Source organism: Trichomonas vaginalis, chromosome III (assembly GCF_026262505.1).
Source record: "Trichomonas vaginalis G3 chromosome III, whole genome shotgun sequence".
In the NCBI taxonomy this organism is placed as follows: Eukaryota; Parabasalia; order Trichomonadida; family Trichomonadidae; genus Trichomonas; species Trichomonas vaginalis.
Window position 1 is genome coordinate 3,544,642 of NC_067205.1, and position 21,968 is coordinate 3,566,609.

Sequence of the window (21,968 nt, forward strand, 5' to 3'; positions counted from 1 at the left end):
AACACTTGCTGTCTCATGTATGTTGACCATATAACATTACAAGACCTCATAAAATATCAAGGTGTCAAATGTGAAGTGTTGCAAGGATACTATTACGATGGAAACAGAGATATGAGAATAAGAGATGAAGTAAAGAAGTTGTTTGAGTTAAGGTTAAAGTATAAGAAAGAAGAAAACCCCTTACAAGAAATTATAAAACTCATTCTGAACAGCATTTATGGCAAAACTATTCTATCTCCTATTGAGTCAAAAATAACCATAGTAGATGACAAAGATGCTATAAGATATGCTATAAGAAATTACAACCATATAGTGAAGTTCGAAGGTTTGGATGGTTCAGATAAAACTATTTTCAAGCTAACGAAAAGCATTTGCAGACACTTTAACTTCTGTCCACTTGGTGTTAATATTCTGTCTATGTCAAAACGTATTATGAATGAAGTATTCTGTACTGCAGAGGACATGGGTCTTCAAATATTTTACCAGGATACCGACAGTATGCACTTATATAATGAAGACATCCCAAAGCTTGCAGCAGAGTTTAAGAAGAGATACGGTAGAGAACTTATAGGAAAGAACCTTGGTCAATTTCATAGCGACTTTGCAGAAATAACACCTGGAAAACAAAGTTTAGCTTATAAAAGTATTTTCTGTGGAAAGAAGACCTACATAGACTTACTCACGAATGATTTAAATGAAGTTGCATTTCACTGCAGAATGAAAGGCGTGAAGCAAGATGTTATTGCTTTAACCGCTAATGAAATGTTTCCTGAAGCTATACAATGCTATTACAATGAAGATAAGAACATTCACATACCTGTTGGAACATATGACAAAGACTCTGAGTTCAGTTTAATGAAACTTTACAAAGCACTTTATGATGGTCAAGAGATTGCATTCGACTTATGTAAGTCATGTCAACCTTGCTTTGCTGAAAAGTTCAACTTTTCAATAACGACTAAAACAAGCTTTATTCGTAAGTTGAAGTTCTGAGGTCATTTATTTTTGTCAGCAATGAGGTCATTTGTGATAAAAATAAGCCGCTAGCGGCATGGGCGAAGCCTATGTGGTCATTTACAATACAGCTATTGTAGAGTTTAACAATTGTGCTTCAATGTATAAACAATCTTTCCCATCTGGAGGTAAGAACACTGGGCACTTATGGTCATGAGTGGAGAACATGTCTATCCAAAACTCACGATTGAAGCCAGTTAATTTATAGTATTTAGGGTTAGGAAGTGGTGAAGTTCTTGTATGACCAATGAACTCATTTTCAACTCCCTTACTTAAGTTTGAATATAATATAGCTTGCTTTCTATCCCAAATGCCAGGTGTTACAATCTTTGAAAATTCATTTTTCCTCGGAAGTATTGCATCATAATTGAAAACATTCTTGAAGTCTTCATTGGGTTCAGAGATTTGAAACCTTATACGTAATGGATTTTCTTTCTTTTTAGCGACTTCATTGAATGGTGAATATATAACAAACTGACAGTCATGAGTTCCATCTTCATTTTCATTAAATTCATAATGAAAGTCTATAAGTTGTGGCTGACTACCTTCTTCTTTCAGTTGTGCAAGAAACTCACGTAAAGGCTGTAAAGTTTGTACTTCAATATTGAACTTTTTCTCGAACATCTCATTAAATGAAATCATACATTGCAACAATGTTGTATCGTCTTTAAAGTATTTGTATATGTGAATGTTTTGGGCGCTTAAAGACTGTTCGTCATTTTCTATCTCGACTTGAAGTATAAAGTCAACCTTTCTGAAAGCACGTGTTATATACATAGATGTTATGCCAATGTACTTCTCTTCATTTATGTTCACAATCCAGTCTGTTGGAAACTTAAACGTTACTCTGTTCCCCTTTATTTTGACGTCAGGGTTTTCACTACTGAACGCAACAGATAAAGGTATTTGTCTATACATTTAGTTTGGATAAAAATAAACCATTTACTCTTTCTTTGCTTCAGCTTCCTTTGCTTTTGCTTCTTCTCTAGCTTTTTTCGCCAGCAAACGTGGGTTCTTCTGTCTTCCAGCAGCTAATGCAGCTAGTTGTTTTTCACTAAGTTTTCTCTTTGGTCTCTCTGGCTTTTGTTCTTGTTTTTGTTCCTTCAGTTCGGATAAAATTTGCTCACGAATTTCTTTCTTCAATGCTTCAACATCTATGACCCCTTGGGTCTTGTCCGTAGGGCTTGTCTGAGTCATTTGACTGCAGATAAAAAACAAAATTAAAACTTTAACCGATGTAAAATGAGCTTGTCAAAATCAGAGCGAGAGTCTATTATATTAAATGACGCAAGAGGAATACAACATCCTTTCTATTATGTAAGTCAGAGTAAAGATGGTAAAATATACGTAAGAAAAAGAAAGGTTCCATTAGCGAATACAGAGAGCGACAACATTAAGGTGCATGGCAAGGGTGAAGTCCACGAAGCCCATATAAAACCTTCTGTTCAAACTGAAAAGTCAATAGAACAGAAGAAAAGAAGCCAGATGTACTTTCAATAACGAACCAAGAGCTTATTGCAAAGTTCGTGAATTTCATTGAAAAACAAACCGAGTCAAAGAACCTGACCCGCCAGTGAAAGAAGTTGAGACAAAAGAGAATGTACAGTTCATTGAAAATGTCAAGAAACAACTTCCACCACGAATGCCAAGAAGAAGAGTGAGAATAATGAAGTAAATAGATATTTTTATCCGAAGTAAATACATGCAGAACGAACAGTTAAACGAATTTACTCCAGCAGAGCATATTCATCAGATTCGCTCATATTTCGATATCATAGACAATGCAGTTCAAATTGGTGACACTAATAGAAAATATTCTGACGCAAAGATTCCATCACAACCTGGAACTGCTAAAGATAACACATGGGTAACATTCAATCTCTCACCTCCTGGTGAAAATATGTTGGACCTTTACAATACATTCATTACGTATAAAATGGAAGGTCAATTTATTGTAGATAAAGAAATTGGTTCAGGTTCCAATAAAACAAACCCACCAGGATTTTGGATTGGTTTCGATGACGCTTTCTATGCAGTTGCTGGATATCAAATCCTTGCAAATGGTCGTATCGTATATTCTCAAGACAACGCAAGAGAAGAAGCATATATAACTTCAAACTCACAAACTACCGAACAAATAAAGAAAGTAGATGTTTTCTCAAAGACTCGACATGAAGATGTATGGAGTCATTCGGGAACATGCAGAACAGGACAAATTGTTAGTGGTCCAATTACAGCAGGAAAATCATTTGATTTTAAGCTTCGTTTAAGAATTCCTGTTAGAAGATTCCTTCCATTAGAAGCTATTCGATTTATTCCAGCTTTTGCAGGAAACATTCAGCTTAAAGTAAAGTTCAGTAGCGACGCCTTACAATGCACATCTATATCTGTAAATGATATCATTGCTTTCAATCCAACTCTTAAAGTTGCATTTGCTTCAGATTCAAATCCACCGACAAATAAATTTGTTCCATGGAATGAACCATTCACTATGATAACGAAGGCAGTAGAAGCTAGTGGAACAGTTACTATTACAACTGTAACCCAGCAACTATTTCGAACAAAGATGGATTTTAATGAATGTTTCATTCATCCAAAGTCATTCTCTTTAGACCCTAACATTTATACAGAACTTGTAGAACATTATACAAACGAGGCTTTATGTTTTCCTGTTAAAGTTATGGATTGGATTCCTATGGACGGTTCATTCTCAAAGAATACAGATAGTTCAAGTGCAACATTTACAGCAGCTTATACGCCTATTAATGTTAAAAGTATTTGGGCACTATTTAGAAAGAAAGACAACTATTATGTTAATTTTGAGAACCCTAAGTTTAAATATCTTCAGCTTTCCATGGGAGCTTATGGAAATATGCCTGCAGAACCTGAAAAATCATATGGACCTGTATTTTATGAAATGGTTGCGAACGCTTGCAATACAAACAATGATATGATAGGATTTAATGAAGATGTTATGAGGTCATTGGTGGATGATGGTAGTGTGGAACATAAATGGGATAGCTATGACAACACACATTTCTTATGTGGTTTTCCAACAGAAGTGGACTTTTGCTTCCAGCAAGGTCAAACATCTACTGCTCCAATAACATACAAATTGTCTGTTAAAGGACCTATTGAACTAGCAACTGAAAATGTACCAAAGCCACTTATTGGATTTATGAGGGATTGTTGCTTTGCAATACAAGTAAGAAGTCAGGCATACCAATAATAAGATTGACGACTATAACTTAGCACGGACGACAGTGAGGAATAAAGGATGAACGTTTATTTTTAAAGCTTATAAATGAGTTCTTCATCAAGCTCTCGTGAACCTTCACCATCTATGAAACAAACTTTACCAAACGATTATGGAGCACCTATTGAATATTTCTTACGAGCTGCACAATGGCAAAGAGCAGTCTCACCAAGGTTAGGTGTTCCACCAGCTCCTGTCAAAAATAGCATTTGGTCAAGTCCTTATATAAATATGGTCTCCCACTAGGTTTGCTAGCTACAGCAGGAGCAGTAATGATGTTGAAAAGAAATAAAGCAAATGTTATAAATAATACTGAAGTAGCTGAATTAAACAAACTCCGACACCATCGCCAAAACCAACGCCTTCACAAACAACACCTTCAATGACTCCTGAACCTATGAAAGTACAAACTCCTGTTCAAAAGTCAACTCCAAAACCGACTCCAACATTTAAACCAGAACCTACTCCTCAAATAAATCGTAAAACTCCTGCGTTTCCTTACTGAAAAAATAACGTTATTTTTATTTATTAAATTTTATTTGATTGAAATGACGACTAAAGTCACTGAAGCAATGAAACAAAAATTTTTGGTAGAATACATTAAATCAGGAGCGGTTCCAGAAGGTTTTTACGTTCATACTATGAAGGATGGTAGAGTTCAGTTTAGAAAGATAAAGCAACCATTAGATAAAGAAGGAATTTTGAGAAAGATTAAACTTCATGAGGACAACATTGCTGAACTTAAGAAGAAGTTAGAAGAGTTGGAGAAAGGAAGAGAGTTATAAAGTAATGAATTCAACAGACCCAAAGGGTCAGAGCCGCTTTGCGGCTAGGGTGAAAAAAGAGGTGAAAAAAGAGGTGAGATTTCACCACTTCACCTAAATTTATTTTTGCGCTATGTTTTCATACGTGTGAGGGTGGTGATATCATTAATTTTTAAGTTTATTTTATTATTTTACTGAAAATTTTTATTTGGATGTAAATGACGAAAACTATTGAGATAACAAACTACAACGGTCATGAGTTCAAGAATTTGTTCTTCGTTCCTCGTGAAAATACATTCTATCAGATACGAGGGAGAAAGGGTAAAGTTAGTTTGAGCGTTTATGAAGGAATGAAGAATGGAAAGTTTATACAAGCATACGATACAAACGGTAAACGTGTTTCATTAGCTTTGTCAAAACTTACTAACATTCATTTTGACAGTGATTTTGACCTATATGAAGAAGAAAGTGAGTCAGAAGATTATGAGCTGTTATGTGAAGCACAGCAATGGGAGGAGTTGCAATACTTTTGTAAGTGAGAACGTTTATTTTTACATTAGTGAAGTCGTTTGTGAAAACGTTTATTTTTTCATTAGTGAGGTGAAGTGGTTGGCGGCTTTATAAATATTTAAGGTTAAGTTGGTGTTTGTGTTTGTGTTGTAAAATATACATTAACGGTTTCGTAAAGTGTCAAAACCGCTAAGTTGTGTACGGAGGCGCGCAGTGCCACAGTACACGACTTAGGTATACTAACTGTTGCCATGTGGTCTGCAAATGTGAGCCTACTGAACTTGGATTTGGTCTGAAAGCCCTGTACTGTTTTTTCGAGCTCGCTAACTTGTTCCGACATTAGGAAAAATGAAGTGGTCCAACCTATTGAAAAAGTGGATTTTAAAAAACCGCTGTCAAAAATTTTAATGTCAAAAGTCAAGAAAATAAAAAATGGTTAAATTATTAGAATTAATTATTTATTGCTTAAGAATATTAGCTTCTTCATCTGTTGGAGGTTGTTCATAAGTTTCTTCAAGCAGAGTATATAAGAATTTCCGAAAAAGTGACACCCCAAAAGTGACACTTTCAATAGGGAGTAACACTTAAAAAGTGACAATTTAAAATTCACAATAAATAAAAATAATAAATTTTTTAGTCTATTAAATTATTCTTTTCTTTGAAATCCTCCAAAAATTCTTCGAAATGTTCTAAAATATAATCTGGAGAATTATAACAAAATTCATTAATTTCTAACATATACGTATCTAACAATTCATTTGGAATTTCAAACGATCTTAAATATGTAATTGAATTTTGTATCTTCTCATTTATTTGAGAAAGTTTTTCTTCAGCATTTTCCAATAAAAATCTTAATGGATTCAAATTGGCTTCTTGATTCTGAACAAAATTTAATACTTGGTATAAACGTGATTGAACTTCTCTTTTCAATTTTGTTTTATAATCTGTCAATCGAGGCTCGCGAATTCTAATTGAAGGAATAAAACCTGTTTGAAGTAAATCGTTTTTAATACGATAAAAGTAATTGGGTGCAACTTCTTCTAAAAGATTTTTGACAAAAACATCAATTCTTTGATTTTTAACGCAGCCAAAATCGTGATATTTTATCTTTTTAAATAAAGATTCAGAAACGTTATTCACAACGGTTAATTCATTTGGTCTGGCAGCGGCTATCCACATCATAGCCAACAATTCCTTATACAAAATTCAAAAACTTGGGTGCAATCAGTTCTGAACTTTCTTGAGGGAATTAAAGGGTGAGAGATTTATAGTCTATCTATATATCTCCCACCCTCTAATTCCCTCCCTGACAGCGGGAAATTTTGTCTGAATGTTAAACTATTCAGACAAAGTTTCCCACTGTTTGCGAAGGAATTGTTGGCTATGATGTACTGATTCATGATCAGTATATCATAGCCAACAATTCCTTATATAAAGTTCAAAAACTTGGGTGCAATCAGAACTGATTGCACCCAAGTTTTTGAACTTTCTTGAGGGAATAGAAGAGTAAGCGGTATATATTATGAATATATACCTCTTACCCTTCCATTCCCTCTCTGACAGCGGAAAACTTTGTCTGAATGTTAAACTATTCAGACAAAGTTTCCCGCTGTCAGCAAAAGAATTGTTCCATCTGGTGCATAGAGTGTGAATCTATGCACCAAATGGAGCAAGTCCCTCGCGAAATTGCCAAAACTTGCGTCGCATTTCAAAGATTGCGACCCAAATTTTGGCGATTTCTAGTAGAGATGGAGTATTTTGAGTTACTGACCTATATGCAGTGGCTCAAAGGGCTCCATCTCTACTTTGAAGCAAGGAAACTTTCCTCGAAATTTTGATAATTTGAAGAAAGTTTTCAAGCAATTAACAAAGGATTACTCGCTATGAGGTAAAAATTCTAGATTTTCACCTCATAGCGAGAGCTTCCCTTTCATTGCTTGAAAACTTTCCCCAGCTTCAAAATTGGGGAAAGGGCTGTAAAGTCGACTCCGATACCAGCAGGTACCAGAGTATTTAAAAGAGAAGCCCTCGTACGAGTTTCTATGAAGACCTTCTCATTCAAGAAGATCTTAATAGAAAATCGTACGAGGGCATTGGAAACTCGCGTCTGGTACATGTTAGTACCAGAGTGTTTGAGATTTGAAGACTCTGGTACTAACATGTACCAGAATTTATGATGAATTTAAGATGGACCATTATAAAATGGTAGCGGTTTGTTTCAAAAAAAATTAGATGAGATTTGCATAGATATAGATTATATGATTTATACATATGAAAATAATATATAAAAATATAATTTTGAGATAATTATGTAAATAATATTTTAAATATTTGAATTTGAGGTATAATTTTATAGTAAAATATATTATAAAGAGTATTTATATAAATATTGTAAAATAATATAAGTAATAAAAATTGAGACCCCCTCCCTGTTTTTGATGTTTTGTCACTTTTTCGGTAATTCTTATTGTTTCAATTATTAGAATTAATTATTTATTGCTTAAGAATATTAGCTTCTTCATTTGTTGGAGGTTGTTCATAAGTTTCTTCAAGCATTCCATCAAAATTTACGAGCAAATTTGTTCATTCATTTTGTAAAAGTTCTCTGTAAATGTGGAATGTTTTTAATAATGAGACATAAGGAACGGAAAGGTCCAAATCCAACCAAGGGTGTCGTTTAATAAATTTAATTATGGTTTCTCTTTTTGAGTCCATAATATCTTTTTGTTCTTTGAGTTCGTCATCGAAATCAAATATAACACCGCCCCGTGTTTCCACTCTTGAAATCTGGCGCTTGGACAGCCTTGTTAAAAGAATCTCTCTTTTATTTCCTAAAGCTTCTCTGAGGAATTCGGCGATATCTTCGTTCAATTCAATCTGGCATAGTGGATGTTGAACAGACATTGTTTATGCACCACAAAAACTCTTTATGTTTATGGGTGAAACAAGCGGTTTTTGTCCTTCAAAAACCTTTTTCGTAAACATCCGACCCAAACCGTTTATACCTCACTTATTCAATGTGTGTTCAGAAAAAGCAGAGGTTAAGACCAAAAATTTTATTGCAATTATAATATCGGAATCGCATTTATATCTAATATATTAAAGTTTGCCCCAAAACACGTTTGAGTTCCTTACACAAAAGTATATGTTCCTCACAAAAAGTATATGTTCCTCACAAAAAGTATTTGTTTTTCACAAAACGTTTGATGTCGAACGAAAGTACGTCTCTCCCACAATGGTCTGTTCCACCAGAACTCTTTAGAGAATTCCAAGAATTTATGGTGTTCAAACAATTACAACATGTAGCTTTACCAATGAGACAAAAAGATTCAAAATTGGAAGAAGGACTTAATATATTACACAATGCTTACATAAGAGAGAAAAGAACCATTACCGGAAAAGATGAAGAATATGACCCTCTCGAAGAATGTGAAATTAATTCTACAAGTTCCACAAAAACAAATGGAGAAGAAAAGGAAGGAAAAGAATACCTTACTAAAGAACAAAGACTTTATGTTCTTGAATCTTTTTCATATGAAACACTTAAGCATATGAAGAATTGGAAAAATAAATCTCCAAAAGGAAAAGACAAACGCGAAGTTCTCAAGAATGCAGTTCTTTTGGTAAAAACAAAAACGCAACTCATTGATTTCATTCTTAGTTCTTTACCATAAGGAATAAAAATCCAAATTTAATTTTCTTGACTTTTGACAAAATTTTTAAATTTTTTTTTAAAAATATTTTTTGACTTTTGACAAAATTTTAATTTTAAGTCTTTGGGTAAATGTTTCCATTGACTGACTGACTGAACTAAGCTATTCCATGAAACTTAATGGTTTAAATTAAATTTCCTGTCTTATGTTAAAAATTAAATTTTTCATTTTTTAATAAAAATATTTTTTAAATGTTTTCATTGACTGACTGACTGACTGACCAACATTTGAAACTAAAAGTATTTCTTTGTTATGACATTTACGCCGATTAATAGGACCTCTTTCATATTCTATTTTATTATATTTAAATTCGTAATTGTGAATTTCATTTAACCATTCCATAACACATTCTAAACCACTCTTGTCTGAAGTAAAATAAAAACAGTTATGTTTATTTAATACATCTAATGTTTCCAATGTATTTTTTAAATTCCAATCTGCTTGGTATTGAAAATCCCATGTATTATAAAATGGAGGGTCACAAATAAAGAATATATTTTCTTTGTTTTTATATTCTTCATATAAATCCCTCCAGTCTTTTCGTACAAATGTTATTCCTTCAATATATTTTGAAATGTCTGTAATGCATGAAAATTCGGTTCAATTCATTTTTGACACTTTACATATCGGATGTATTATCTAAGAATTATATTATAAAATAATAATTTTGTGTTTTATAAGTTTATTTGTATAAATTGATTCAAAAAAAATGGAAAGACAAGAAGTGGATCTGCCAAATGAAAATCAGATTTATATTACGGCATATCTTGAATATTCTATTGGCAAAAAGACAGCAGACCAAGTTGCAAAAGATTTGCACATAGGTAGAAAAAAATTATTATTAAAATGGCAAGAACTTGGTTTAAATCCAAAAAAGCTCGGAAGACCAGAAACTCCTCTTAGAACAGATTTGTTACCAACCATTCACGAAATAAAAGCTAAGTACAATCTAGGTTATAAAAAAGTTTTAGAGAGTTACATACATGATGACACAGTTTCATTTCACGATATGCTTAAATTATACGAAAAAGAGAATCTTTTCAAATTTCGGCGAGATCCAGAAAAAATTGATGAACATCCAAATCAGTATGTTTCCCAATACGTAAATCAGCAATGGCATACTGATTTAAAAAGCTTCAAAGAAGAGACAAATGGTACCAAGCATACTTATCATTTAATTGCCTTTATCGATGACAGATCTCGTTTTTGTATTTATTACGAAATTCTTCCCGATAAAACAATGAAATCAACTTCAAAAGCTTTACAAAATGCTATCGACTCTATCAAAATTATTCCATACGAACTTTTGACAGATAATGGATGCGAATTTACAGGAAAGGACTTCAAAAACGTTCTTCAAGTAAATGGCATTCAACACCATCGGACAGAACCTTACACACCACAGTTAAATGGTAAAATAGAACGTTTTTGGCAAACAATCTTTTCGGCTCGCCCAGATTTTATCGAAATAAGAGAATTTTTACCTCACGCAATAGAAGAATACAACACAGTATGGGTTCATACAGCTCTTAAAGATCTTTTCGGTGGAAAACCTACTCCAAAATCAATTTGGGACCAGGGTCCTAAATGGACAAAGGACTTAAACCCAAATCCTGAGTTCGAAATACAGCCTCGTAACTAAAAATAAAGTAAAAATACGAATAAACATTTTATTATAATTTAAATAATTTTTTTATTCATAAAGTAATACGATATATAGCTAAGCTATGTAAGGATATTCTGATGCTGAGAGTTTAAGAACTTTAAATTACGTATAGAAAAAAATTCATTTAATATTTTGTAACATTTTTTAAATTGATAGATAGTTAGATTTTGTAGGGAAGGTAAGATTCTTTGTGGTAATAATGGTCGTTGAAATTAAAATGTGTTGTGCATGAAAATTCGGTTCACTTCACTTCTGACAAAAGTGACAAGTTTACATGGCAAAAATAGTTTACATGGCAAAAATATATAGGGTATTTTTTTTAAAAGTAGTTATCTTTATATATATAAATAAAACTTTTGATATATTTGAGTAAATGATTTAATAATTTATTTATTTATTTTTTTTAAATCAAATCATATAAATATATATATATATATAATAGTGAAATAGAACAAGAGATAATTATTGATGATTAAATTGTAGACGAGGATAAAAGTTTAGATAAAATTAATAAAATTAGTGTGGAATCAGACAAATTTCGGGTTGTTTGGGAAGGAATTGTTGCTATGATGTACTGATTCATGATCAGTACATCATAGCCAACAATTCCTTATACAAAGTTCAAAAACTTGGGTGCAATCAGTTCTGATTGCACCCAAGTTTTTTGAACTTTCTCGAGGAATGAAAGGGTAAGAGGTATACATTATGAATATATACCTCTTACCCTTCCATTCCCTCTCTGACAGCGGAAAACTTTGTCTGAATGTTAAACTATTCAGACAAAGTTTCCCGCTGTTTGCGAAGGAATTGTTGGCTATGATGTACTGATTCATGATCAGTACATCATAGCCAACAATTCCTTATACAAAGTTCAAAAACTTGGGTGCAATCAGAACTGATTGCACCCAAGTTTTTGAACTTTCCATTAACAATTGTTCAATCACATTTATACAACCCAAATCTATACCAATCATACTCTTATTCATTCATCATATTTTAAAAACTTTTTTGCAATATGATGTTATTGCAACAAAATTTTTTCTTTTCTACTTCCAATTAGCAGCTTAAAAACATTAGACACAATCACTGGCTCATATGCTCCTATTCTGAATCTAACACTATGCAAATTTATACAATTTCTCCACAAATCTTACATTCATTTTAATTTCAACGACCATTATTACCACAAAGAATCTTACCTTCCCCTACAAAATCTAACTATCTATCAATTTAAAAAATGTTACAAAAATATTAAATGAATTTTTTTTCTATACGTAATTTAAAGTTCTTAAACTCTCAGCATCAGAATATCCTTACATAGCTTAGCTATATATCGTATACTTTATGAATAAAAAAATTTTTAAATTATAATAAAATGTTTATTCGTATTTTTACTTTATTTTTAGTTACGAGGCTGTATTTCGAAACTCAGGATTTGGGTTTAAGTCCTTTGTCCATTTAGGACCCTGGTCCCAAATTGATTTTGGAGTAGTTTTCCACCGAAAAAGATCTTTAAGAGCTGTATGAACCCATACTGTGTTGTATTCTTCTATTGCGTGAGGTAAAAATTCTCTTATTTCGATAAAATCTGGGCGAGCCGAAAAGATTGTTTGCCAAAAACGTTCTATTTTACCATTTAACTGTGGTGTGTAAGGTTCTGTCCGATGGTGTTGAATGCCATTTACTTGAAGAACGTTTTTGAAGTCCTTTCCTGTAAATTCGCATCCATTATCTGTCAAAAGTTCGTATGGAATAATTTTGATAGAGTCGATAGCATTTTGTAAAGCTTTTGAAGTTGATTTCATTGTTTTATCGGGAAGAATTTCGTAATAAATACAAAAACGAGATCTGTCATCGATAAAGGCAATTAAATGATAAGTATGCTTGGTACCATTTGTCTCTTCTTTGAAGCTTTTTAAATCAGTATGCCATTGCTGATTTACGTATTGGGAAACATACTGATTTGGATGTTCATCAATTTTTTCTGGATCTCGCCGAAATTTGAAAAGATTCTCTTTTTCGTATAATTTAAGCATATCGTGAAATGAAACTGTGTCATCATGTATGTAACTCTCTAAAACTTTTTTATAACCTAGATTGTACTTAGCTTTTATTTCGTGAATGGTTGGTAACAAATCTGTTCTAAGAGGAGTTTCTAGAAATTACCGAAAAAGTGACAAAACATCAAAAACAGGGAGGAGGTCTCAATTTTTATTACTTATATTATTTTACAATATTTATATAAATACTCTTTATAATTATTTTACTATAAAATTATACCTCAAATTCAAATATTTAAAATATTATTTACATAATTATCTCAAAATTATATTTTTAAAAAAAAAAAAAAAAAAAAAAAAAAAAAAAGGTAGTGGGGCTTCCAGGCACTTCGTGCCTTCTAGCCCTGAGGATGAATGAGTATAATGAAGTTTTTTTTTCTTGGGGTGACCTTCCAGGCACTTCGTGCCTTCTAGCCCACATAAATGAAGTTTTTATTCGGAGGTCTTCCAGGAGCTTTTCACAAATTATATATGTTTTCATGTTTTGTCAACTTCTTCGTAAATGTTTGTCAAGACTTCTTCGTAAATGTTTTGTCAAGACTTCTTCGTAAATGTTTTGTCAAGACTTCTTCGTAAATGTTTTGTCAAGACTTCTTCGTAAATGTTTTTGTCAAGACTTCTTCGTAAAATCAGACAAAAATAATGTTTAGGGTAGAAGGTTAGATATAACCTCTTTTCTAACTCTTTTCTACCCTCTTGAATTTGTCAAGATTTCTTCGTAAATGTTTGTCAAGACTTCTTCGTAAATGTTTTGTCAAGACTTCTTCATCGTAAATGTTTTGTCATGATTTCATCGTAATGAGCGTAAATGACCCAAAAATATAAATTTAGGTGAAAGAGTGAGATGTCACCGTTTTCTCACCTGTTTCTCACCTCTTGAATTTCATGATTTCTTCGTAAATGCTTTGTCGAAACTTTTCATCGTAAATGTTTTTTAACTTCACTTAAAATGCCACGTAAGCTACGTAAGAATATACGTAAGAGGAAGAGAGCATTGAAACATCCAATAGTAAGACTAACACCACAACAACAGTTGCAACAACAAATGCTGAATGACCCCACTATGTTGCAACAAATGTCAATCCTATGCTTTTAAACCGAGTTCTGGTGCACAGAGTGGAGGTTTAAGAGCGGCACTTTAGCGAAAATGGCAGGCTATGGTGGAGCTGCAGACGGAACAGCCTATAACCCTCAAGTCAAATGAATTTGAGTTCACTCAAAAATTCAAATATCAGATGTCAAAAAGTCAAACATAGACATACAGAAGCAAATAAGTGAAAACGAAAAGAAACTAGAATATGACAGACACACAAAGAAACTCAATGAGTTAAACGTAGAGAAAAAGAAGAAAGAAGAACAACTGAAAGAACTAAGTACAGAGGAATATGCGAAAAAAAAGTGTCAGAAAAAGCAGCAGAAGTAGCAAAAATGGAAAAGATGTTGTAATTTGAAAAACCATACTACTCGATATAAAGTACTGAAAGATGAAGAAATAAAACAAAAAGCCCTGAAGACATATATGGATAGCGATGAGTATAAAAAGAAGTTGAAGCAAATGTAAAGGCAGAAAAACTTTTACAGTTGCAAAACCAAACCGTACAGTATGAAAACTTAGCACAAGAAAGTAAAAATAACGACGCAGCCATGCAAAAGGCAATGAAAACGCAGAATATATAAAGCTAACAATGACTGTTAGATGCCAAGCCAACGCTAAAGCAGCCCAGCTTATAGGGTCAATAAGGACAAAAATACAAGCGGATGAAGACAGTTCAAATGAAGCTTTAACGAATGCTGACTTTAAGAAGCCTTCGAAGCTCTTCATAGTAAGGTGAAAAGTGAACGACTTCTCATCTGGAAGAAACTGAAGTCTGAAGGTTTCGACAGAGTTAAGAGAAGTAGCACAAAATATGACGAAAATAACAGATGCAGCAAGAGACAGGGCAGTTCAAAGTGCTATGACGCCGTTAGAGCAACTGTTGTGGAAAGTCAAGAAAAAGAGTTACAACAGACCAAAACAAGACCTAGTAAATGCTTTCTTAAGAACGAAAATCAGGTAGGACATTACGCTGCAGATGGAACATATGTGCCGCTGTGGAACTTATATACACCAAACCTTCCAGAGAAGCACCTGCACCAGGACTACCTAAAACATTTACATCGTCACATGGACACAGACACAGGCATGCACCAAAACCAACACAACAACCAACACAACAACCAGCACAACAACACCTCCACAACCAGCACAACAACCAGCACAGCAACCAACAGTTCAAAACCCTGCACAACAACAACCACAAACAGAGCAAGGACAAAAAGAAGTAGAGAACAAGGAAACCAAGAATTCTTAAAAATGCTTAAAGAAGAGTGTGGTTTCCCAGATAGTATTGACTTTAGTGACAGATATAAAGAAGCTATTAGAAAGTTCAAGGATGGAAATACTGACCCGGACCTATTTAGCTTTATGGCTCAGCACCAAAACGGATATAATCTCAAACCTGGAAAATACAAGCTCGCTAAGGGATATGATTTAATAGCATATCATCCAAATGACATGGATGAATTTACTCCGAGATATTTGATGTCAGAGCTAAATGACAATTCAACTTTCGTCATGAAACGCGTAAAAAATAGAGACGGAACGAAAGAACAAAAGCTTATGAATGCGGATGACGTAGATAGGGAAATTGTTGAAAACGGTCTCGGAATATATGAAATGCAGCAGATGAGGTACAAGAAACTCCACAGGAAGAACTAGTTCAGATACAACCAGACATGGAAGAAATAGTTCAGCAACAACAGCTAGAAGAGCCTGAAGGAAACGAACAAGTCCCTCCTTTGGAAACTAACCTCACAGAACTAGATGAAGATTTGGAACAGCCGAAAATTCTTGACCCTCAACAAGAGTATGCGGAGAATATGGAATCTTTCCAAGAGTCTAAGAAAAATTCGGCTGACATAGTAGAAGAATATCGAAAAATGTTCACCAACATACAAAAGACTCCAACATCAGATGAAAATATCCAGCATAGAATGGAAAGAACTGAAAGAAAATGTACACAAATACAACAACCCTTTTTACTTACGAGCATTTAACGTTCAATCTTCGGATGAACTCGGTGAAAATAAAAGGTTAAATTTCAAGAAAACATATAGAAATGAAACATTGTTTAAAGTTCATTCAGAACCTAACCAAGATGGAAACAAACCTACTTTTGTTTCTGCAGACGATGGAACTACAATGAGATGGGGTCATAAAGCTAACCCGGATAGGTGTTCATAAACTTACAACCACAATTCCAAGAAGTTGTAGACGCAATGGAAGTCAATGGTGAACCAGATATAGCTGGTATTTTCAGCGCGGCTTTAATGCCATTGAAAGATATGAAAGATGCAGATATTTTGGACCAGTATGAAATGAACATGGCTGATGGAAATATAACACCTGACGTTCTAAAACATTTATCTCAAAGAACTACACAGAACCATAGAGATGGTATATTTGGTGAAGAGTTTAGAAAGAAAGTTAGGGAGGGAGAAGGAAGAGAACCTATTGTACATGACCTTGCAAATGAAAGTTTACAAAATGTCATAAAAACTTACTTTGCAGACAATGAACCGAGAAGGGATGAATATTTAAGAAAACTCAAATGGACAGTACCAAATGAAATGTTAGTATTGAAAAACATGTTCCTTGACAAATAAAACCAACTACAGAAATAAATGACGCAAGACTGAAAGATTGGGTAAAAGCTTTCCCATTCACAAAAGATATTGTGGTAACATGGAAAGAAAACCAGAATGGCTACAAAAACATATATTTGGAAACGAGCTTATTCCATATGGACAAGCTCTGTTTGAAGAGCTTGAACCGGAAACTCAGGAAAGAGTCATGCAAACAATACGCGAAGACTCAAATACAAACTATGACAAACTCTTTCTAGGATATAGGTTACCTGAGATGGGCGACCAGAGCCCAAAGGCAAAAAGGACATGGGAAATTTACAACATACTAGGTGAACATGAGGCAAAGATGCAACAACTTGAAGCAGAGGGCAAGTTACCAAAAGCGACACCAAAGAAGAAGAGAAAGAGTAGAACAAAGTGAAAGTAGTGAAGAAGTAACTTCATCTAGTGAAAGTAGTGGCAATGAAGGAAAAAGAAGAGTTAAAAACTCAGTCAGGAAGAAAGTAAAGCTTGGTCCGAGTGGGTTCTATTATGACATATAAATCCAACTATTCTATATTTTTACTCATATGAAATGTACGCCGCTCAGAATATAACGCCAACAGTTTTGGATGCCATGAACGGAAATGTTTCCGAATGGTATAACGAATGCGACAATGCCATTAGAAGGTCAGAAATAGTTCCTGGAACTTACGAATATACAACTGCTGTTTCTTATGGAAACGTAGGTGAGTTTGGAGAAGGTTCTTCAACAAAGTAGATATTGCTTGCGACAGGTTTCATATTACATTTCTAAACCATCTTGTCTGAAGTAAATAAAAACAGTTATGTTTATTATACATCTAATAGTTTTCCAATGTATTTTTTAAATTCAATCTGCTTGTATTGAAAATCCCATGTATTATAAAATGGAGCGGTCACAATAAAGAATATATTTCTTTGTTTTTATATTCTTCATATAAATCCCTCCAGTCTTTTCGTACAAATGTTATTCCTTCAATATATTTTGAAATGTCTGTAATGCATGAAAAATTCGGTTCAATTCATTTTTGACACTTTACATATCGGATGTATTATCTAAGAATTATATTATAAATAATAATTTTTTGTGTTTATAAGTTTATTTGTATAAATTTGATTCAAAAAAAATGGAAAGACAAGAAAGTGGATCTGCCAAATGAAAATCAGATTTATATTACGGCATATCTTGAATATTCTATTGGCAAAAAGACAGGCAGACCAAGTTGCAAAAGATTTGCACATAGGTAGAAAAAAATTATTATTAAAATGGCCAAGAACTTGGTTTTAATCCAAAAAGCTCGGAAGACCAGAAACTCCTGCTTAGAACAGATTTGTTTACCAACCATTCACGAAATAAAAGCTAAGTACAATCTAGGTTATAAAAAGTTTTAGAGAGTTACATTACATGATGACACAGTTTCATTTCACGATATGCTTAAATTATACGAAAAGTAGAATCTTTTCAAATTTCGGCGAGATCCAAGAAAAATTGTGAACATCAGAAATCAGTATTTTCCAAACCAGAATCAGCAATGGCATACTGATTTAAAAAGCTTCAAAGAAGAGACAAATGGTACCAAGCATACTTTATCATAATGCCATCGATGACAGATCTCTTTTTGTATTTATTACGAAATTCTTCCCGATTATAAAACAATGAAATCAACTTCAAAAGCTTTACAAAAGTGCTATCGACTCTATCAAAATTATTCCATACGAACTTTTGACAAGATAATGGATGCGAATTTACAGAAAGGACTTCAAAAACGTTCTTCAAGTAAATGGCATTCAAACACCATCGTGACAGAACCTTACACACCACAAGTTAAATGGTAAAATAGAACGTTTTTTGGCAAACAATCTTTTTCGGCTCGCCCAGATTTTAATCGAAATAGAGAATTTTTACCTCACGCAAATAGAAGAATACAACACAGTATGGGTTCATACAGCTCTTAAAGATCTTTTCGGTGGAAAACTACTCCAAAATCAATTTGGGGACAGGGTCCTAAATGGACAAAGGACTTAAACCCAAATCCTGGAGTTCGAATACAGCCTCGTAACTAAAAATAAAGTATAAATACGAATAAACATTTATTATAATTTAATAATTTTTTTATTCATAAAGTAATAGCGATATATAGCTAAGCTATGTAAGGATATTCTGATGCTGAGAGTTTAAGAACTTTTAAATTACGTATAGAAAAAAATTCATTTAAATATTTTGTAACATTTTTTAAGATTGATAGATAGTTAGATTTGTAGGGGAAGGTAAGATTTCTTCTTGTGGTATAATGGTCGTTGAAATTAAAATGTGTTGTGCATGAAAAATTCGGTTCACTTCACTTCTGACAAAAGTGACAAGTTTTACATGGCAAAAATAGTTTACATGGCAAAAATATATAGGGTATTTTTTTTTAAAAGTAGTTATCTTTATATATATAATAAAACTTTTGATATATTTGGAGTAAATGATTTAATAATTATTTATTTATTTTTTAAATCAAATCATATAATATATATATTATAATAGTGAATAGAACAAGAGATAATTATTGATGATTAATTGTAGCGAGGATAAAAGTTTAGATAAATTAATAAAATTAGTGTGGAATCAGACAATTGGTGGGTGTTTGGGAAGGAATTGTTGGGCTATGATGTACTGATCATTGATCAGTACTCATAGCCAACAATTCCTTATACAAAGTTCAAAAACTTGGTGCAATCAGTGTCTGATTGCACCCAAGTTTTTGACTTTCTCGAGGAGATGAAAGGTGAAGAGTATACATTATGAATATATACTCTTTACCCTTCCATTCCCTCTCTGACAGCGGAAAACTTTTGTCTGAATTGTTAAATCTATTCAGACAAAGTTTCCCGCTGTCTTAGCGAAGGAATGTGTGGCTAGATGTAACTGATTCATGATCAGACCATCATACCAACAATCCTTATACAAAGTTCAAAACCTGGGTGCAAGAACTCGATGATGGCACCCAAGTTTGAACTTTCCACTTAACAATTGTCAATCACATTATACACCCAAATCTATACCTAATCATACCTCTATTCATACATCATTTTAAAAACTTTTTTGCAATATGATGTATTGCAACAAAATTTTTTCTTTTCTACTTCCAATTAGCAGCTCTTAAAAACATTAGACACAATCACTGGCTCATATGCTCCTATTCTGAATCTAACACTATTGCAAATTTATACAATTTCTCCACAAATCTTACATTCATTTTAATTTCAACGACCATTATTACCACAAAGAATCTTACCTTCCCCTACAAAATCTAACTATCTATCAATTTAAAAAATGTTACAAAATATATTTAAATGAATTTTTTTCTATACGCTATTTTAAGTTCTTTAAACTCTTCAGCATCAGAATATCCTTACATAGCTAGCTTATATATCGTATTACTTTATGAATAAAAAAATTATTTAAATTATAATAAAATGTTTATTCGTATTTTTACTTTATTTTTAGTTACGAGGCTGTATTTCGAAACTCAGTTTGGGTTTAAGTCCTTTGTCCATTTTAGGACCCTGGTCCCAAATTGATTTTGGAGTAGGTTTTCCACCGAAAAGATCTTTAAGAGCTGTATGAACCCATACTGTGTTGTATTCTTCTATTGCCATGAGTAGTAAATCTTATTTCGATAAAATCTGGGCGATGCCGAAAAGATTGTTTGCCAAAAACGTCTATTTTACCAATTTAACTGTGGTGTGTAAGGTTCTGTCGATGGTGTGAATGCCATTTACTTGAAAAGTTTTTGAAGTCCTTCCTGTAAATTCGCATCCATTATCTGGTCAAAAGTTTCGATATGGAATAATTTTGATAGACCAAGTCAATTTTTGTAAGCTTTTGAAGTTGATTTCATTGTACGAGAATTCGTAAAATAAATACTCAAAAACGAGATCTGTCATCAATAAAGGCAATTAAATGATAAGTATGCTTGGTACCATTTGTCTCTTCTTTGAAGCTTTTTAAAATCAGATGCCATTGCTGATTTACGTATTGGAAACATACTTGATTTGGATGTTCATCAATTTTTTCTGTGATCTCGCCGAAATTTGAAAAGATTCTCTTTTTCGTATAATTTAAGCATATCGTGAAAATGAAACTGTGTCATCATGTTATGTAACTCTCTAAAACTTTTTTATAACCTAGATTGTACTTAGCTTTTATTTCTGTGAATGGTGGTAACAAATCTGTTCTAGAGAGTTTTCTGAAACAATAAGAATTAGCAAAAGCTGACAAAACATCAAAAACAGGGAGGAGGTCTCAATTTTTATTACTTATATTATTTTACAATATTTATATAAATACTCTTTATAATATATTTTACTATAAAATTATACCTCAAATTCAAATATTTAAAATATTATTTACATAATTATTCTCAAAATTATATTTTTTAAAAAAAAAAAAAAAAAAAAAAAAAAAAAAAAAAAAAAGGTAGTGGGGCTTTCCAGGCACTTCGTGCCTTCTAGCCCTGAGATGAATGAGTAATAATGAAGTTTTTTTTTCTTGGGTGACCTTCCAGGCACTCGTGCTTCTAGCCCACATAAATGAAGTTTTTATTCGGACGGTCTCAGGGAGCTTTTCACAAATTATATATGTTTTCATGTTTTGTCAGACTTCTTTCGTAAATGTTTTGTCAAGACTTCTTCGTAATGTTTTGTCAAGACTTTTCTAAATGTTTTGTCAGACTTTCTTCGTAAATTTTTGGTAAGACTTCTTCGTAAATTGTTTTGTCAAGACTTCTTCGTAAAATCAGACAAAAATAAGTTTTTAGGAGGTAGAAGGTTAGATATAAACCTCTTTTCTAACCTCTATTTCTACCCTCTTGAATTTGTCAAGATTTCTTCGTAAATGTTTTGTCAAAGACTTCTTGTAAATGTTTTTCAAGACTTCTTCATCGTAAATGTTTTGTCATGATTTCATCGTAATGAGCGTAAATGACCCAAAAATATAATTAGGTGAAAGGTGAGGATGTCACCCGTTTTCTCACCTGTTTTCTCACCTCTTGTTATTTTCATGATTGGTCTTCGTAAATGCCTGTGGGATTGTGTCGAAACTTCTTTCATCGTAAATGTTTTTAATTTCACTTAAAAATGCCACGTAAGCTACGTAAGAAATATACGTTAAGAGGAAGAGAGCATTGAGAACATCCAATTAGTAAGACTAACAGCCACGAACAACAGTTGCAACAACAAAATTGCTGGAATGACCCCACTATTGTTGCAACAAATGTCAAGCAATCCTAT

At 32.9% G+C, this 21,968-nt stretch overlaps 9 protein-coding genes and 1 pseudogene across 10 annotated transcripts, besides 15 other annotated features; 7 read left to right on the forward strand and 3 right to left on the reverse strand.

Annotated features, from left to right (window-relative positions):
• Positions 1-5,771: part of a mobile genetic element that runs on past the window's edge.
• On the forward strand, positions 16-980 carry TVAGG3_0634770 (organellar and viral DNA polymerase type B; the record flags this gene model as incomplete). The annotated part of the gene is made up of 1 exon (XM_051240995.1): positions 16-980. A coding segment is annotated over one exon (965 nt), but the record flags the coding sequence as incomplete, so codon positions are not given.
• On the reverse strand, positions 1,075-1,932 carry TVAGG3_0634780 (uncharacterized protein; the record flags this gene model as incomplete). Its single annotated transcript, XM_051240996.1, has 1 exon — positions 1,075-1,932. The coding sequence occupies one exon, from the start codon at positions 1,930-1,932 to the stop codon at positions 1,075-1,077; it is 858 nt and encodes a 285-aa protein (XP_051087583.1).
• TVAGG3_0634790 (uncharacterized protein) lies at positions 1,957-2,202 on the reverse strand (the record flags this gene model as incomplete). The annotated part of the gene is made up of 1 exon (XM_051240997.1): positions 1,957-2,202. A coding segment is annotated over one exon (246 nt), but the record flags the coding sequence as incomplete, so codon positions are not given.
• Positions 2,951-3,903, forward strand: TVAGG3_0634800 (uncharacterized protein; the record flags this gene model as incomplete). Its single annotated transcript, XM_051240998.1, has 1 exon — positions 2,951-3,903. A coding segment is annotated over one exon (953 nt), but the record flags the coding sequence as incomplete, so codon positions are not given.
• TVAGG3_0634810 lies at positions 4,414-4,775 on the forward strand (annotated as a pseudogene). The gene has a single exon. A coding segment is annotated over exon 1 (362 nt).
• On the forward strand, positions 4,819-5,041 carry TVAGG3_0634820 (uncharacterized protein; the record flags this gene model as incomplete). The annotated part of the gene is made up of 1 exon (XM_051240999.1): positions 4,819-5,041. A coding segment is annotated over one exon (223 nt), but the record flags the coding sequence as incomplete, so codon positions are not given.
• TVAGG3_0634830 (uncharacterized protein) lies at positions 5,253-5,573 on the forward strand (the record flags this gene model as incomplete). Its single annotated transcript, XM_001312102.2, has 1 exon — positions 5,253-5,573. The coding sequence occupies one exon, from the start codon at positions 5,253-5,255 to the stop codon at positions 5,571-5,573; it is 321 nt and encodes a 106-aa protein (XP_001312103.2).
• A 293-nt stretch (positions 5,772-6,064) lies between the features above and the next one.
• Positions 6,065-8,018: a mobile genetic element.
• Positions 8,019-8,127: 109 nt separating this feature from the next.
• On the reverse strand, positions 8,128-8,448 carry TVAGG3_0634850 (uncharacterized protein; the record flags this gene model as incomplete). Its single annotated transcript, XM_051241000.1, has 1 exon — positions 8,128-8,448. The coding sequence occupies one exon, from the start codon at positions 8,446-8,448 to the stop codon at positions 8,128-8,130; it is 321 nt and encodes a 106-aa protein (XP_051087587.1).
• Positions 8,449-8,750: 302 nt separating this feature from the next.
• Positions 8,751-9,246, forward strand: TVAGG3_0634860 (uncharacterized protein; the record flags this gene model as incomplete). Its single annotated transcript, XM_001294744.1, has 1 exon — positions 8,751-9,218. The coding sequence occupies one exon, from the start codon at positions 8,751-8,753 to the stop codon at positions 9,216-9,218; it is 468 nt and encodes a 155-aa protein (XP_001294745.1).
• A 657-nt stretch (positions 9,247-9,903) lies between these two features.
• Positions 9,904-9,948: a mobile genetic element.
• An 18-nt stretch (positions 9,949-9,966) lies between these two features.
• Positions 9,967-10,895: a mobile genetic element.
• A 1-nt stretch (position 10,896) lies between these two features.
• Positions 10,897-10,941: a mobile genetic element.
• A 509-nt stretch (positions 10,942-11,450) lies between these two features.
• Positions 11,451-11,860: a mobile genetic element.
• A 469-nt stretch (positions 11,861-12,329) lies between these two features.
• Positions 12,330-13,080: a mobile genetic element.
• A 3-nt stretch (positions 13,081-13,083) lies between these two features.
• Positions 13,084-13,260: a mobile genetic element.
• Positions 13,261-16,301: 3,041 nt separating this feature from the next.
• TVAGG3_0634940 (protein of unknown function, DUF4106 family) lies at positions 16,302-16,688 on the forward strand (the record flags this gene model as incomplete). Its single annotated transcript, XM_051241001.1, has 1 exon — positions 16,302-16,688. The coding sequence occupies one exon, from the start codon at positions 16,302-16,304 to the stop codon at positions 16,686-16,688; it is 387 nt and encodes a 128-aa protein (XP_051087588.1).
• Positions 16,302-16,688: a mobile genetic element.
• A 1,066-nt stretch (positions 16,689-17,754) lies between these two features.
• Positions 17,755-17,799: a mobile genetic element.
• A 19-nt stretch (positions 17,800-17,818) lies between these two features.
• Positions 17,819-18,751: a mobile genetic element.
• A 1-nt stretch (position 18,752) lies between these two features.
• Positions 18,753-18,796: a mobile genetic element.
• A 522-nt stretch (positions 18,797-19,318) lies between these two features.
• Positions 19,319-19,697: a mobile genetic element.
• Positions 19,698-20,184: 487 nt separating this feature from the next.
• Positions 20,185-20,925: a mobile genetic element.
• Positions 20,926-20,928: 3 nt separating this feature from the next.
• Positions 20,929-21,116: a mobile genetic element.
• Positions 21,117-21,968: the final 852 nt, after the last annotated feature.